General features: G+C 41.6%; 1 protein-coding gene across 2 annotated transcripts in view; it reads left to right on the top strand.

The window, feature by feature from the left end:
* Positions 1-1,798: 1,798 nt before the first annotated feature.
* The window catches only part of KATNAL1 (katanin catalytic subunit A1 like 1), a 35,733-nt gene continuing 22,765 nt past the window's right edge, over positions 1,799-14,766 (top strand). Inside the window, exons 1-4 of one of the 2 annotated variants that reach the window (XM_060273807.2) lie at positions 1,799-2,082; positions 7,464-7,639; positions 10,755-10,915; positions 11,715-11,880. In XM_060273807.2, coding sequence (XP_060129790.2) covers positions 7,478-7,639; positions 10,755-10,915; positions 11,715-11,880 — 489 coding nt within the window. In that variant the 5' untranslated portion in view covers positions 1,799-2,082; positions 7,464-7,477. Of the gene's footprint in view, positions 2,281-7,463; positions 7,640-10,754; positions 10,916-11,714; positions 11,881-14,766 lie in introns of both variants that reach the window. The other variant, XM_060273808.2, reaches the window with a different exon arrangement.

The following is a 14,766-nucleotide window of genomic DNA, read 5'->3' on the forward strand; positions in this document are numbered from 1 at the left end:
CATTTTAGGCCTGGAGCTTTGAATTGAGTCCTTAGCTGCACGTTACGGCTGCAAGTTAATGCTAAAGTTTTCATTTTAGATGCTGCACCAAAATTATGGCGCACTTTGGTGCTGTTCATTGAAAACTCCTTTTTTTCCTGCTCTTTGCAGATGTTCAGTCGTCTCCAGCTCAATAACTTGAGCTTCTCTCCAGAGAGCTTTAAGTTCTTTAAATATCTTCAGGTTGCCAGATTTCTTATGTTCTCTATCCAGGAAACCAATTTTGTGTCTAAACTCTCGAGATCAGTTTGACAGCATCTTCCGTGTGTTCCATGCAGCCCAATAAAATGCTGCCTAATTGCTGCCTTTGCAGAGTCTCAGGGGTGAGTGGATTTGGCTTTAGACTATCATTGTGGACAATAAATTCTTCTCAGGCTGCCGTTAAGCCTTATTATTGAAATTGGAGCTGCCGTTCTCTTAAGTAACCCCAAAGCATCTTGTACAGTTGCTCCCTTCACACACAATGCAAGGCTGTGATTTGCAGGCAACTGATATGATGAATGATGACAGAAACACCAGATTTCTTTCCTCTTCAAAATGAAAATGAGTGTTTCTTCAAACACAGCAGTGAGTAGCACTTAAGTGGAAACTGATAGGATTTATGATAGTAGTGACCAAACTGTTTTGTCACCAACCCACCTAGAGACTTAAACATGAGTAAATTTAGTTGGATCTGAGCCAATTTTGTTAATTTAGTTGTATTTTTTATTTATTTACTCCATTTCAAAGGGCTGCAACAGGAGAAAGGGATTTAAAACACAAGCACCCTGCTTCTGCTTAAATATGTTTAGTATTGTACTGTTTTCTTTTATTACTGCTGCTAATTTTATTTATAATTATTAACAGCACAATCCTAAACCCGTCTACTCTGAAGTAAAATCCCAGTGAGTTCAATGGGATTCATCCTCAGAGACTACAGGCTTTTTTTTTTGTATCAAAAAGCACTGTACGGTAATGATGACTCTATACAGCTTTACTAATGTACACAGCACTTCAGTTCTACAATGGAGGAAATAAAGATAGATACCGTGTACACAATTTAATTCTACCATGATGTGTAAAGTTTAATAGAACACATCTTACTATATAGTCAGAGACTTGGTAAAAGCTTAATATGATTTTATTTGTATTTCTTTAGTTTATAAAATTTATATACCACTTCTTGATTGTAGGAAAAAACTCAAAGCGGTTACCGTTTCCCCATGACTACATTAAGGACCTTGGTGGGATAAAAGGTGGGTTATTTAGAAGAAGTAGGGCTGGATCCAGACCCATAGCTGACCCATTGACACTAATGGAGATGGTAGTCATGACTACCCTAATTCCCATTGATTTCAGTGGCATGACTGTCTGGCTACAAGCCGGAATGCCTATTTTATTTTATTTTATTTGTGTGTGTGATATATATATATATATCACGCTATTATATTATTACACTTTGTAGCCATGATCGTTATACATCAACCTAGCTCGCTTGCAATTAAAAGAAAAATGACATATGAAGTGGGGAAGGGGGCAGCATAGTAACACTCCCCCCCCCAAAAAAATCTCGGCGAATAGATTAAAAGATAGAATGGTTTTTTTTTAAAAAAATGCTGACGTGAGCAGAAAACTCTGAACTGAGGAAAAGTTTATTCGGTGGGGGAGGGGAGGGGGCAGCAGAAACCGCCCGTGATTCGTTCGACCTCGAAGATTCAAGTCTCCCTCCAGCAGGGGGAGGAGCGGCAGGAGCGTGCGCGTGCGCCCCTCCCCTCTCTGCCTCCATGGTAACCAATCGCCGCCACTACCGCGCGCTCGCACCAACGAGGCGAGGGAGCCGGAGGGCTGAGCCCCCTCCTCTCCCTACTCGTGTGCGCGAAGAGATACGCGCGAGCGTGCGCGCTCTCTCTCAGCCCGGCCTTTCCATCCTCCCGGCCGTCCCCCCCACCCCGCCCCGCGCGTTCTCACCGGATCGTCAGCCCAGAGTCAGGACGATGCGAAGCCAACCCCCTCGCCACCAGCCGCGTGCCGCAGTGTTTCGTAGTTAGGCGTCCCTGCGCACAGGTAGGCCAAGTCCAAAGGGGTCCGGGGGGGAAAGGGGATTTTTTTTCTCTCCCACCTTCCCTCTCACTCCTTCGCGAGGCATGATGGGAGTTGTAGTCCTGCCTTTGCCTGGTAGCCCAAGGAGACGCGAAGCTGACAAAAAGACTACAAATCCCAGCGCAGTTCTTGTCTCGGGGTTCGTGCTGCTTCTTTTTGCCTGTGAGTCTCTTTCAGCGCCCCGTCCCCGCTCCCGCTGCATTTTGAGGGTCGGCAAGAGGTGGGGGGGGGGAGAGAAAGGCAGTTATGTGAAGGGGAAGGTGGTGGGGAAGCGACCGCAATGTGGGGCGTCGCCCATATAACGGTGTCGAGAGGCCCCTCCCCTCCTCTTCTGCCTGTAGGAGGCCGTATAAATTCGGGCTCTCAGCCAAGGTTGGGGTGGCAACTTTAGGCGGCTAGATCATGATGCTATAAGTTTACGCGAGAAGAAGGAGCTGAGAAATTAATGAGATATATTGCCATGGCTGCAAAACCAAAAGAGAGAGGAGGCTGTACTGTACTTAGGGCTCTGCAGTAATGTCTCCTGTATAGATTTCAGTGGGGCTACGTGCAAAGGACAATAAAACCAGATAATTCCTTGCAGCTTTAATGGTGGAGATTGCTGCCCCCTTCACAACGTCATGGGATGAATTTAACATTTCAGGCTTTATTATTAATAATACTGCCCTATCTCTGCAGGTCTCTCGGTGGTTCACAGGAGAAAATTAGAATATAAAATCACAAAATACACAATCAAAATAAAAACAAAAAGAACCCAATAACAACCCACCCCCAACACATTTTAAAAGGGCATGGATTCATTTTGTATTTCAGCTTGTTTTCCTTAAAACACGTAACATTTTAACGGCAACATTTTAGGCGTTTAAAAAGAAAATTTCTTCAGGTCTGTATTGGATGAAGCATTTTGAAGCATTAAGTTGGGTGAAAGCTAACTGCAATCTCACCCTTTTCTAGAGCTGTGGCCCTTTCAGAGTTCTTCTGCAGTTGCTGTTATGTGGGTTCTCACCTGGATGTGATGCTTTGCATGTTTGAAACTGCCACCATTATTTGAATGCTACAGGTAGAACACTTGGAGTCTTTCAAACACAGTACATTCCAATAGAGGCATTTCACACAATCAGCCTAAAGTCATTGTGTGATGCCCATGAAGCAGCTATGAGTGGCATCCAAGTTAGCAAGGTGTGCTTAGCATGCTTTCATGTTCGCTCTCTGTCTCCATGGAGGACCCAGAAGACAAGACCGCATCAATGGGCTTGATGTGGCCAAATAAACATGCAGAATCCTGGCAAGACTGAGGTCCTATGGGCAAATGGGTATTGATTTGAGAAGCTGCATAGGTAGCCTGTTCTGGAAAGGGTTGCAACCTCCCCCCCCCCCCCGAAAAAATTGATTGTGCAGCCTGGGGCTGTTTCTGCACCCAACATTGTTACTTGAGGCACAGAGTGCCCTTTTCCAGCTCTGGCTGATTCATCAGCTCTGACCATTCCTGGTTAGAGAGAACCAGGCCAGAATGACATGTCCTCTGTTAATCTCATGTTTGGATTACTATAGTGCACTGTATGTATGGCTGCCCTTAAGAACAACCCAGAAGTCACAGTAGGGAATGCTGCTGCCAAAATATTGTTCAGGGCAGTAGGTAGGGATAATTTAATACCTAAGCTGGAAGATCACTTTTGGCTGCTCTATAGGTAGTTAAAAAGATATGGGGTTCAGCCTTAGACCCCTCTGAGTCACTCCCTAACAACACCCGTGCTTATTAGCACGTGCATCTGTATTTTGTGGAGCAAAGGCAAACTGAGGAAATGGGTCTAGTAGAGCATAGTGTTTGCTGGAATGGCAGAGTACAGAGTCTGCAAAAATGTTGGGACTCTCTTTCCGAAATGTAATTAAATTTGAAACAAACTTGTATGCAGGTGATTAAAAAAAGGAAAAGCCTTTCAGAATATATTAGATCATTGGTGTCTTGTTTATAACCCACAGAGAGAACTTTCTTTCTAACCTTGGTTAGGGATCAGCTCAGCTTATGCTGTTAAGAGTGAAGGTTAATATCTTTTGTGACCTCCTTATCTTATCTAGTGTAAGATTTCTAAACCTTGGGCAGGAGCAGCAGCTTTTTGATATGCATATATGAACTCTCTTGTGCATGATACATAAATGAAGGAGACTCAAAAGCTACCTGGGATTTTGTGATGGACTAACACAGGAGTCAAAGAATAGTTTTGGCAAATCATGACAAAACTGTAAAAAGAAAAGAAAAGGGAAAGCTGTTGGCATAAATGTAAGTAGCCAAAATGCTACAGTTTTAAAGAGCCAGGTTCTGCAGGCAGGAAAAAAAACAGAAAAATGTTTGAAGAAAAAACATTTTTGGTTATATCCTGTGTTGTGTGAGCGGCATTCCACTAATGCAGTAGGACTTTCCTTTCCTCTTTTCCATGTGCCCCTCAAATTGCTCCAGAGGGTCTCCCAACAACATGAGTTGGGAAAGCATTGCAAGCAGTGCCCTAATGTTATGGGGGACTATTTGCTTTACATAGCAGAGGTTGTTTTGTGCTCATTTCAAACTGAAGAACATTCTATAGAGCCTTTTTGGAGATGGACAGCACTCCTTTTGAGATTCCCCATACCATTGGGGCACTGCTTGCAATGCTTTCCCAACTCATGTTGTTGACTTTTAAGACAGGTTTCCTGTTGTGTTTGTTATTAGTAGGATACAGTAAGCCTGCAACTTAGGCACATTTTAGTTGTGCACATTCAGCTTTCCACACATGACAATTTAAAAAAATAAATAAGAGGCAGAAGGGGGCGGAGTTACGGGGGAAATGATTTTGGCAATCCCATCTGCCATTGAACCCAGTGAGTTTTGACCATATGTGATTTTGGCTTTAGGCACGATCCCCAGAACATAATCTCAAGGTGTGTCCAGAACACTGTCTATTCCTGTTGTGTTGGATGAGTTTCAATTTGGGAGGCTCAAGGATGTGGACAAGGTGCTTGGATCAGTCAGGGCAACCACTTGAGCTCTGGACCCTTGCCCTCTTGACTGATAAAGGAGGGGACAGTTGGCTGGGCCTGGGAGGTGATTAATGTTTTCTTGTGAGAGGGGGTAATCCCTGCCTGCTTGAAGGAGGCAATGGTAAAACCACTCCTCAAGAAACCCTCCCTGGATTTATTGGTTTGTTTATGTTTTATTGGTTTGTTCCTGTTTTAGTATGTATTATGTATTTTGTGTCCTCATTTTGCAGTTTTCTGTTGTGAACCTCCCTGTGATCTTTGGATGAAGGACGGTATACAAATTTAATAAACAAATTGTGTCTTCCTTGTGCCAGAAATAACTAGGTGACATCACCTTCTCTTCAACCATGTTTTCAGAAGCGTCCTGGAGGGCTTTAACTTTATCTCAAGTGCATTAATTTCTTTGGGTTGTTGTCTGGAAAGAGGCCAGCTTCAAGTAATCAGCAGTTCTGTACATTGAACCAAAAGAGCATTGCTTGGCCAGAACCTGCAGTGTAGCCTATGTTTTGACTGCTTTGCAACTGTCATTCAGCAAGGCATCTTTTGTGAGGACTAGAATGAATAAAAAACAACACAGAGCCAGCTTGTTGTGTAGGTTGATTTTTATTTTTAAAGATCTGAAAAACCTGCCCTTGTATGGATGAGCAGAGGGTTGGAGACTATTTTTATTGATGAGATGCAGTACTTTTGTACTGTATCCTTGCCATTATTGGGCCTCACATGCATGAATACTGCTGTTGGGTCCGCATTGTGTAAAACATTGCTCTACTGTATATATTTTGGTATTATTCACAAATGACACCTTTGCAGTGAATTTATTTTTAAAGGTAATATAGTTTCATAGTTAGCAAGCCAGCAATAAATTGCGCAGAACAGTAAAAGGTGAGATTACAGTGGTGCCTCGCAAGATGAATTTAATTCATTTCGCGAGCCAATTCGTTTTGCGAAAAATTCATCTTGCGAATCACGATTTCCCATAGGAATGCATTGAAATATCTTTTTTTGCCCATAGGAACACATTAATTAAATTTCAATGCATTCCTATGGGAAACCGCGATTTGCAAGACGAATTTTTCGCAAAACGAATTCGTCTTGCGAGTCACCATCAGATCGCAAGACACATTCGTCTTGTGAAAATTCGTCTTGCAGGGCATTTGTCTTGCGAGGTACCACTGTATAGGCCTAAATTGCAATTTTTTAAATTCATTGTTTTTCACACACAGAAGAATGTCCCAAAATGACTTACAACATAAATTACATTAAAACTATAATAATAATAATAATAATAATAATAATAATAATAATAATGTGGTACCTAATTGTGTCCATCCAAGAATATTCATAGAAGGACAAATCCTACCCACCTCACTAAAGGATGAGAACTGTAAAAGCCAAAAAAAAAAAATCACAACTCACCACCCTCCCAATTAACGAGGCCTGGTCACTGGGCACAAGTCCCTTGGGAGAGTTTGCCGCAAACAGGGAGATACCACTGAGAAGGCTTGCTTACATGTTGTGGCTCTCTGCACCACCCTCAGAGAAACCGGGTTGAGAAGAGCCTCTAATGGCTACCACAAGATCTAGATAGGTTCAGATGAGGAGCAGTATTGGAGTCCTGAGCCACATAGAGCTTTTAAAGCTCAAAACAGGACTTTGAACTGAGCTTAAGAATTGATCAATGGCCAATGCAGTTGTGCAATAATTGGACTCCTATACTCGGCAATCTTGCTACTTATGTCTATTTTAGCTGAAGTTTCTGAGCCATCTTCAAAGGCAGACTGTAGATAAATAGGTACCACTCCAACGGGAAGGTAAACGGCGTTTCCATGCGCTGCTCTGGTTCGCCAGAAGCAGCTTAGTCATGCTGGCCACATGACCCAGAAAAACTGTCTGCGGACAAACGCCGGCTCCCTCGGCCTATAGAGCGAGATGAGCGCCACAACCCCAGAGTTGTCTGCGACTGGACCTAACGGTCAGGGGTACCTTTACCTTTAATCTAAAATTGAAGCTACCACAGCATAGACAAGAGAAGTTTGGTTATCTCTGTCTATATAGGGTCATAGGTGGTGGAAGACACACTATGCTACAAAGGTTGTTTGTGCCTTGATCAACAGTACATAATGGATTCACAAGTACCCCCAAGCTACGCACCAGTTCCTTCAGGGGGAGTTTAGCAATATTCAGAGCAGACTGAGCCCCACTCATCTGGTCTAACAACACCTCAGTTTTTTTGGTCTCATCCAGTTCATGAGAATAACCTCAAGTTACTACTTAATTATTTGTTAAGACCGCATGTAATTATTTTCTTTTTATGTTTCCATGCTGCGTTATAGGTTTCTCGAAGAAAATGAATTTGGCCGAGATCTGTGATAATGCTAAAAAAGGAAGGGAGTATGCACTTCTCGGAAACTATGACTCCTCCATGGTTTATTACCAGGGTGTCATCCAGCAAATTCAAAGACACTGTCAATCCATCAGAGACCCAGCACTGAAGGGCAAATGGCAGCAGGTATGAAAAAACAATACTTGCATGACTAGATATTTTATTTATTGGGAAATATATATCATAGCTGCCAAGTTTTCCCTTTTCTCACGAGGAAGCCTATTCAGCATAATGGAAAATCCCTGTAAAAAAGGGATAACTTGGCAGCTATGATATATATGCTGCTGCTGATGGCTCATGTGATGGCCGGAAATAGAACAAAAAGATTGAAAACATTAAAATAAACAATACAAAACTTAATAACATCAACAAATTAGGAGCAGGGCAGGCTGCAACCTATGGAATACCCTTAGCAATCAGTCACATTAAAGTCCCCACCTTAACAAATGATTTTACTCTTTTCCTAAAATCCATTAGTTGATCTGGCTAGGTTAGCCTCACCTAGTAAGTGCACCACAAGAAAATGGGAATATATTTCAACAATTTTTAAACGTATTGATGGTCATGTATGAATTCTGCTAAATTGAAGTTCATAAACATTTAGTGGACATTTGCAGATTAGGTTTTTTCTATTTATAAACAATGGTTTTTACATCTAATGGAATCTGTTTTTGTTTTATTAATAATATTTTATTCAATCTCTTTTCTTTCTGAATGCATATTCATCATTGCATTACAAAGAAACACCCCTGTTCACAAGCATGGTTAACTCTTCCTATTCCTCTGCTGCCCCCGCTTTCCCTTTCCCATCCTCCTCCCCCTAACACTCTTTCCTGTGTTTTGCTTTTAGTAAAGATAGTGTAGGTGCTATTTTGCAAGTTCTTCTTTCCTGTCTCACCTAATGTGCAGGAAGCTTAGACGCATAAGCCTGATTTGCTAAAAGCGTTAACTTAGTCTGGACACTATACAGTGCCATCAAAATTTTTGTGGCAAATGTTTTGCGTTGATGTCAGAGATGTTTAATTTTCTACAATTAGCTTTTGGTTGGTGTCAGTTCCAGATAATTCTAATTAAGAACAAAGCAAATAAGAGTAATTGAATATTTAGAGTTGGGCTACAAGTCACATCTTCTTCAACCACAATTCTGTTAGAGACTATTGCTTTCTTGGGGGCGGGGGCGGGAATTGCACCCCTGTGTATGATGTGCTAAACTAGAACAAGGATAATTTCACTGTTACTGTGTACAGTGGTACCTCGACCTACGAACGACTCGAAAACCGAATTTTTCGACTTACAAATGGGGGTAATGGGCGTGCGCTTGCAAATGTCTTGACATCCGTAGGGAAAACCGCGGCGGTTTTAGATAGGGATTTTTCAACTTATGAATTTTTAGATAGGGTTGCTTCGACTTGCGAATTTTTCCATTTCCAATGCATTCCTATGGGAAATCGTGTTTCCAGTGGCATTTTTTGACTTACAAATTTTTCGACTTACGAAGGTGCCTTCGGAACGGATTAAATTTGTAAGTCGAGGCACCACTGTATTTTTATTTAAACTGGCATTTTACATGAATCCTCTTTTCATATAATAAAAAAAACCCTTAGCAATATTTCATCTCACTATTTCAAAATAGATTTTTGTTTTGACTCATTTAGCCTCCTTCATATTTGTTGAGTCCATTATGGCAGTTGCTCATTGCCTTATCATTAATAAGCACATCAATTTCTCCTGACGTATTGTCATGACTATGACTGTGCAATGTACAATTCGGCCTTTTAATTTAGGGGTGCATTCACAAATGCCATCTTGCTGTACATGCAAGCAGTCCTAAACATCCGTATACATACATATGGACAAATGTAACTTGTAAGGTATGCAATCATGGATACAGTCACCAGCAATGTCCATGATTGCATCAGCATTTTCCAGGGGCACTGATGATGGGCATTGCTGTCTGCTGGGTCCATGAGTGCCTACTTTGCATGTTACTTTGGCCCTACAAATGTGTAGTCATGAAAGTATCTGTTGTTAAGTGTCCTTGAGAAAACCAGAGGTTGAAAAATAATCTCTCTCTGATTCAGCAGGTTAATTCTCCCTGCCAAAACTAGAAAGTCCAATGATTTCAGTGGGTCTATACTGAATGTCACTTCCTTGGATATTGCCCAATGCCATTACACCTATTCAATTTTTTTGAAGTCTGTCTTATTTGTTAAACTCATGGAATCATACTGTTGGCTTTCTGTGTGTGATGCTTTGATTTTGTTTGAGGTGTGTGTGGAATTGAGTGTTTCAAAGGCCACACATCCTTTGATCGCAACAGAAGCGGAAATAGGCCATATGTTTGCTGTTGATAGATATAAGAGCAAGCTCATTGGAGGTTTCCGGTGCACTGTCTGTTCCATCTGTACTGGATCAATTTTGATTACTGTGTCATGAGGATGTAGACAAGCTGCTTGAAGAAGTGTGTCCGACCACCTGCCCCCTTAATACTTTTCCATCCTGGCTTCTTAAAGCTAGTGTTAGACTATTGACTGGGTGGGTCCAGGAAATGATCAGTGGTTCTCTGGAGAAATACCCAGCAACTAATATCCTCTTTTCAGGTAAGGTGCTCCAGAGGGTGGCAGCAGTCCAGCTTCAGGCATGCTTGGATTGAGACTGAATATCTGGATCCATTTCAGTATGGCTTTAGGCCTAGTCATGACACTGAAAGAGCCTTGGTTGCCCTAACATTTGTCAGGAAAGAGATGGGGGGAGTGTGACTCCGTTCATTCTTTTTAACCTCTTGGTGGCTTTCCAAAACCATTGATCATGCATGCTGTCTTTCTGGGGCAGCTCAGGGAGGTGGGGTTGGAGGCACTCTATAGTTCAATGGTTCTGTTCCTACCTTCAGGGCTATTTCCAGAAAGTAGTTTTGGGAGGCTACTGGGAAGCCATGGGAGTCTTCCTGTGGTCCCCATGCTATTTGAAATCTATGAAATGACTGGGAACTGCCATCAGGAGTTTTGCTGATGCAGGGCAGGTAATAAATTTAATGTTGGTAACATAAACACATTTTTTAAATAATAAATGATATGATCTCACACAGAAAATTGGGCAAATAGGTGTTGGGGAGATAGACTGCAGTCTGCCTACTGCCAGCTGTGCAGTATATCATTCCTGCCTTATCCTGATGATGAGCTTAATTCTTTTGTAACTTAACTATGAATGCTTTAGTCAGTGTAATAAACTGCTTATTTTCAAGGTTCGGCAAGAACTACTGGAAGAATATGAACAAGTAAAGAGCATTGTCAACACTTTAGAGAGTTTTAAAATAGACAAACCTACTGATATTCCTATATCTTATCAAGATGAAAATTTTAGGGATCCAACTGTTTGGCCACCTCCTGTTCCAGCTGAGCACAGGTAATTGGCTTTAAAATAAGTTTGCAGTTTTTATTGGTGGATTATTTACCTGTACTTAATATTTGAGAGTGTATGTAATATAGTGACTAAGAAATTAGGTTTATTTCAAACCTTGTATTACTTCTTTCCCTGTTCTGGCTTCTTTAGACTGTTTTCTGGTAAGGGCTTCAACTTGTTGCTGGATCAGTTCAGAAAACACAGCAAACAACAGTGGTCTGTGTGAACCATTGTTCATAACCCCAAGTATCGTTTGAGCATATAAAAATAGGGAAAAACTATGATTTACAGTGGGCCCTGCTTTGCGTAGGGATTGGCTGTGCTTCAGAGTTCCCACTTGGGAACTCCATAGTGTAGCCAATCCCACTATGGTTTGTTGTCAGTGCTGATCAGCTAATTGGGGCTGACAGCAAGGCTTGCTTTCCAAGTAACAATTGGGAATGTAATTTAAGGCTCACAGTTTTTCCTTTGCAGCCGTACCTCTACTTGTCCCATGCCTGACAACAAAATTGGGACCCGTGTTGAGTCTAATTTGGCTTCCGGGCAGAGGTCCCCCCCTCTGTTTTACAAAAATACAACCATTATTATTTTCATAGCCGTAGAAGGGATGGCAAGGTAGTATGGGGCTACAATGTAGTTTAATTCCACTCTCTGCCCCAAAGCATGGCCACTCACCCACTGGCGTCTCACAGATCAACTTGCACATCAGGTTTCACCCACTGAATTGGGTAGCAAAACACAGTAGTAAAGCATTTTTGTTTCTCTCCAATGCTAGCTGTATCGTGTTCCCTTTGCTTGACAGACTCCCACCTCAAATAAAACGACCCAATCGAGAAGTGAAACCTCTGAGGAGAGAATCGCCAGGATTGCAGCGTGGGCCTGTGGGCAGAGCTCAACCAATCTCAAAAAATGAAAAACCTGCCAGCAGCCGAGAAAGGGAATCTAGAGCAAAAGGAAAAGATGAAAAGGTAAGAATATAGGGGGCAGCCGGCAAATACCCTTTTTTTAGTGGGGAAAAAAATGTATATTTTCTGTAGGCAAAAAAGCATGAATCTGTAATGAATGTATATTTACAAAAATTTAATTTCCCTCCCAATATTTACAACTGGTTCAGATATTAAGAGAGGTAAAGGAACAAGACTGTGAGAGTTACCATCTCCTTTGAACAGCTGATACGAGATACAATTTTTAAATTGATGAAATTTAGAATGTTGAAAAGTTTGGTATTATATTCTTTGCTTCCCAAGCCAAAATGTGTCTTAGAGACTGAACTCCCCCCCAAAAAAGAAGAGGGGAAGATATGAACAGTGAATCTGTTCTGCTGTGTCAACACAAGAGAACTGCATTTTAAAAATTACTCTGAAACTATTAAGTTGTATAATAATGTGGTCCATGGGGGGGGGGGAGTTTTCTCAGATAACAGTTCTCTGCATGCATGTCCTCGAGTTCATTATTACCTTGACATAAATAACCAAATTAATCTAATTTTGGGTTGGGCAGTAGATACTGATAAAAGCTACAGCTTTTTAAAACTACTGGGTACAAGCAGAGGATTTTAACACCATCTATGCATAAAATTGGAAGTTTTGCACCAACTCTGGCAAATGAAAGCCTGACAGATTTTTGTTTTGGAAAGACTTTAAAGATAAAGTAAAATCGGCTCAAGGAAGGAAAAGCAATAATGATTTTCTTGAATTGTAATGAATGTAAGGTAATTATAAAGAGGCAGGTTTTTTCAGGCTATCTAAATACAGAACAATATTTTTGTATTGGCAAACTGTTTTACTTTGGTACATCCTTTATAGGTTGAGGGAAATGCCTTTTGTTAATATGATTAGATTATATCTCTGTCACAGTCTTAGGTTTGTAAAAATTCTATGATAGATAGCTTAACTTTGTAAAGTATTGTTCTTTGTGACAATGTGATTCAGCATCTGGAATTTAAATTCACATTTTAGCTTACAGGGTGTGTAAAGGAATGGACACAATGTTCTCTGCACTAAGATTTTAGATAATATCTTTGTGGTCAGCTTGCAGAAGTAGGAAGTGCTTGTCTCTATTTCTGCTTTTATGCCAATGATGGCAGTGTTCTTTATTGTTGTTGTCATTAGCTGTTTTTCCAAAATTTATATAAATAGTAGGAAATTGTTTTCCAAAATTTATATAAATAGTAGGAAATTGTTTTCCCACAGATCTAATTCCAGTGTGATGTTGTAGTAGGTAGAGGATCAGAGTTGCAGTAGGGCAGGCATGTCCAACAGGTAGATCATGATCTACTAATAGATCACTGGACGTCTGTGGTAGATCACTGGCTCCCCCCAAAGAAGCTCAGCAACTTTGGCCCCCCTAAAAAAAGCTCTACATCTTTGCCCTGAAGCCCCCAAAACAGGGCTTTCCTTCCTAAAAAAAAAAGCTCAACTTTGACCTGAACCCCCTAAACATGGATGGCTTTCCTTCCTAAGAAAAAGCTCAACAACCTCGACCTGAACCCCCCAAAAGGGGGTAGATCACTGCCAATTTTTAACTCTGTGAGTAGATCGCAGTCTCTTGGAAGTTGGCCACCCCTGCAGTAGGGCAATCTGAGTTTCTATTCATGCTCATCTATGGTGTTAATTGCAGGACTTTGGGCTAGCAATCTGTCCCTTAGGATTACTGTGAGGATAAAATTGGCTAGCCCCAGGAAAGTCATTCTGGGCTCGTTGAAGGTGGAGAAGTATACAAATGGAATAGAATAAATGGCGTAGTAGTTAATCATACATGATGTGTGCATGCTTTTGCTTAAATGGAAGTGACCTCTATATAGGAGGATGGTGTATGAAGCAGCCGTTAATAGCAGTGTGACAGATTCTTACGCTGAATGGATCAACAGTGCCAAGGTGAAATTAAAGGTTATGGTTAGAATGGAAAAAGACATGGTAAAATGAAAATGCTTTGTGAAACTTAGATGCATACCTTTCATTTGCATATATGGAAGATGGCACTTGTCATAAAACCTCTATATTCTACTAGGAGAGAGCTAGGGCAAAGAGGGGAAGAAGATTTCATTTTTCTTTTTGTCCACCTTCTCCACACATTCATGCACACCCATTTTCTCTTTCATACACCTACATTCTCTTATAAGCATGCAGATATATATTCTCTTTCTCTCTTAATTTGCATACATGGAAGTATGCACACATGCCTTTGTTCTTTCTCACCCCCCCCCATGCATTCTTTCCCCATTCATCTTCCCTGCCGCCGCTTTCCCACTCATTATCCTTCTTCTGCCCTCTGCTCTCCCCACATTGTCTCCTATTCCTACTTCTTATCGGTGGCTGCCAGCAAGATTTGCTGGATTCTCTGGATCCAGGGAGGCTCCTTGCCCACATCCCTAGTGCTCTTGGAACAGGATAACTAGATAGGACAGAGAGACCCTTTGCCTGAAGTGTTTCTCAAACTCAGGTTCCCAGCTGTTGTTTGACTACAGCTCCCACCATCCCTGACCTGCTAGCTAGGAATAATGGGAGTAATAGCCCAACAGCAGCTGGGGACCCAAGTTTGGGAAGTTTGCCTTGGGGCAAAGGGATCCTGCAGCTGAGAGCTCTTAGAGTTAACCCATCAGTGTTCACTTTGCGTAAGATAAGAAAAGCCTTCTCCCTTTGGGTGTAGGTCTAGCTCAGGCATCCCCCAAACTCAGCCCTCCAGATGTTTTTGGGACTACAACTCCCATCATCTCCTGTTAGCTAGGGATGATGGGAGTTGTAGTCCCAAAACATCTGGAGGGCCGAGTTTGGGGATGCTTGTGTTAGAGGAACGTAGGAAGTTGCCTTATACAGAGTCAAACCATTGGTCTATCTAGTTGTCTACACTGACTG

Source organism: Zootoca vivipara, chromosome 4 (genome assembly GCF_965207765.1).
Source record: "Zootoca vivipara chromosome 4, rZooViv2.hap1.1, whole genome shotgun sequence".
NCBI lineage: Eukaryota > Metazoa > Chordata > Lepidosauria > Squamata > Lacertidae > Zootoca > Zootoca vivipara.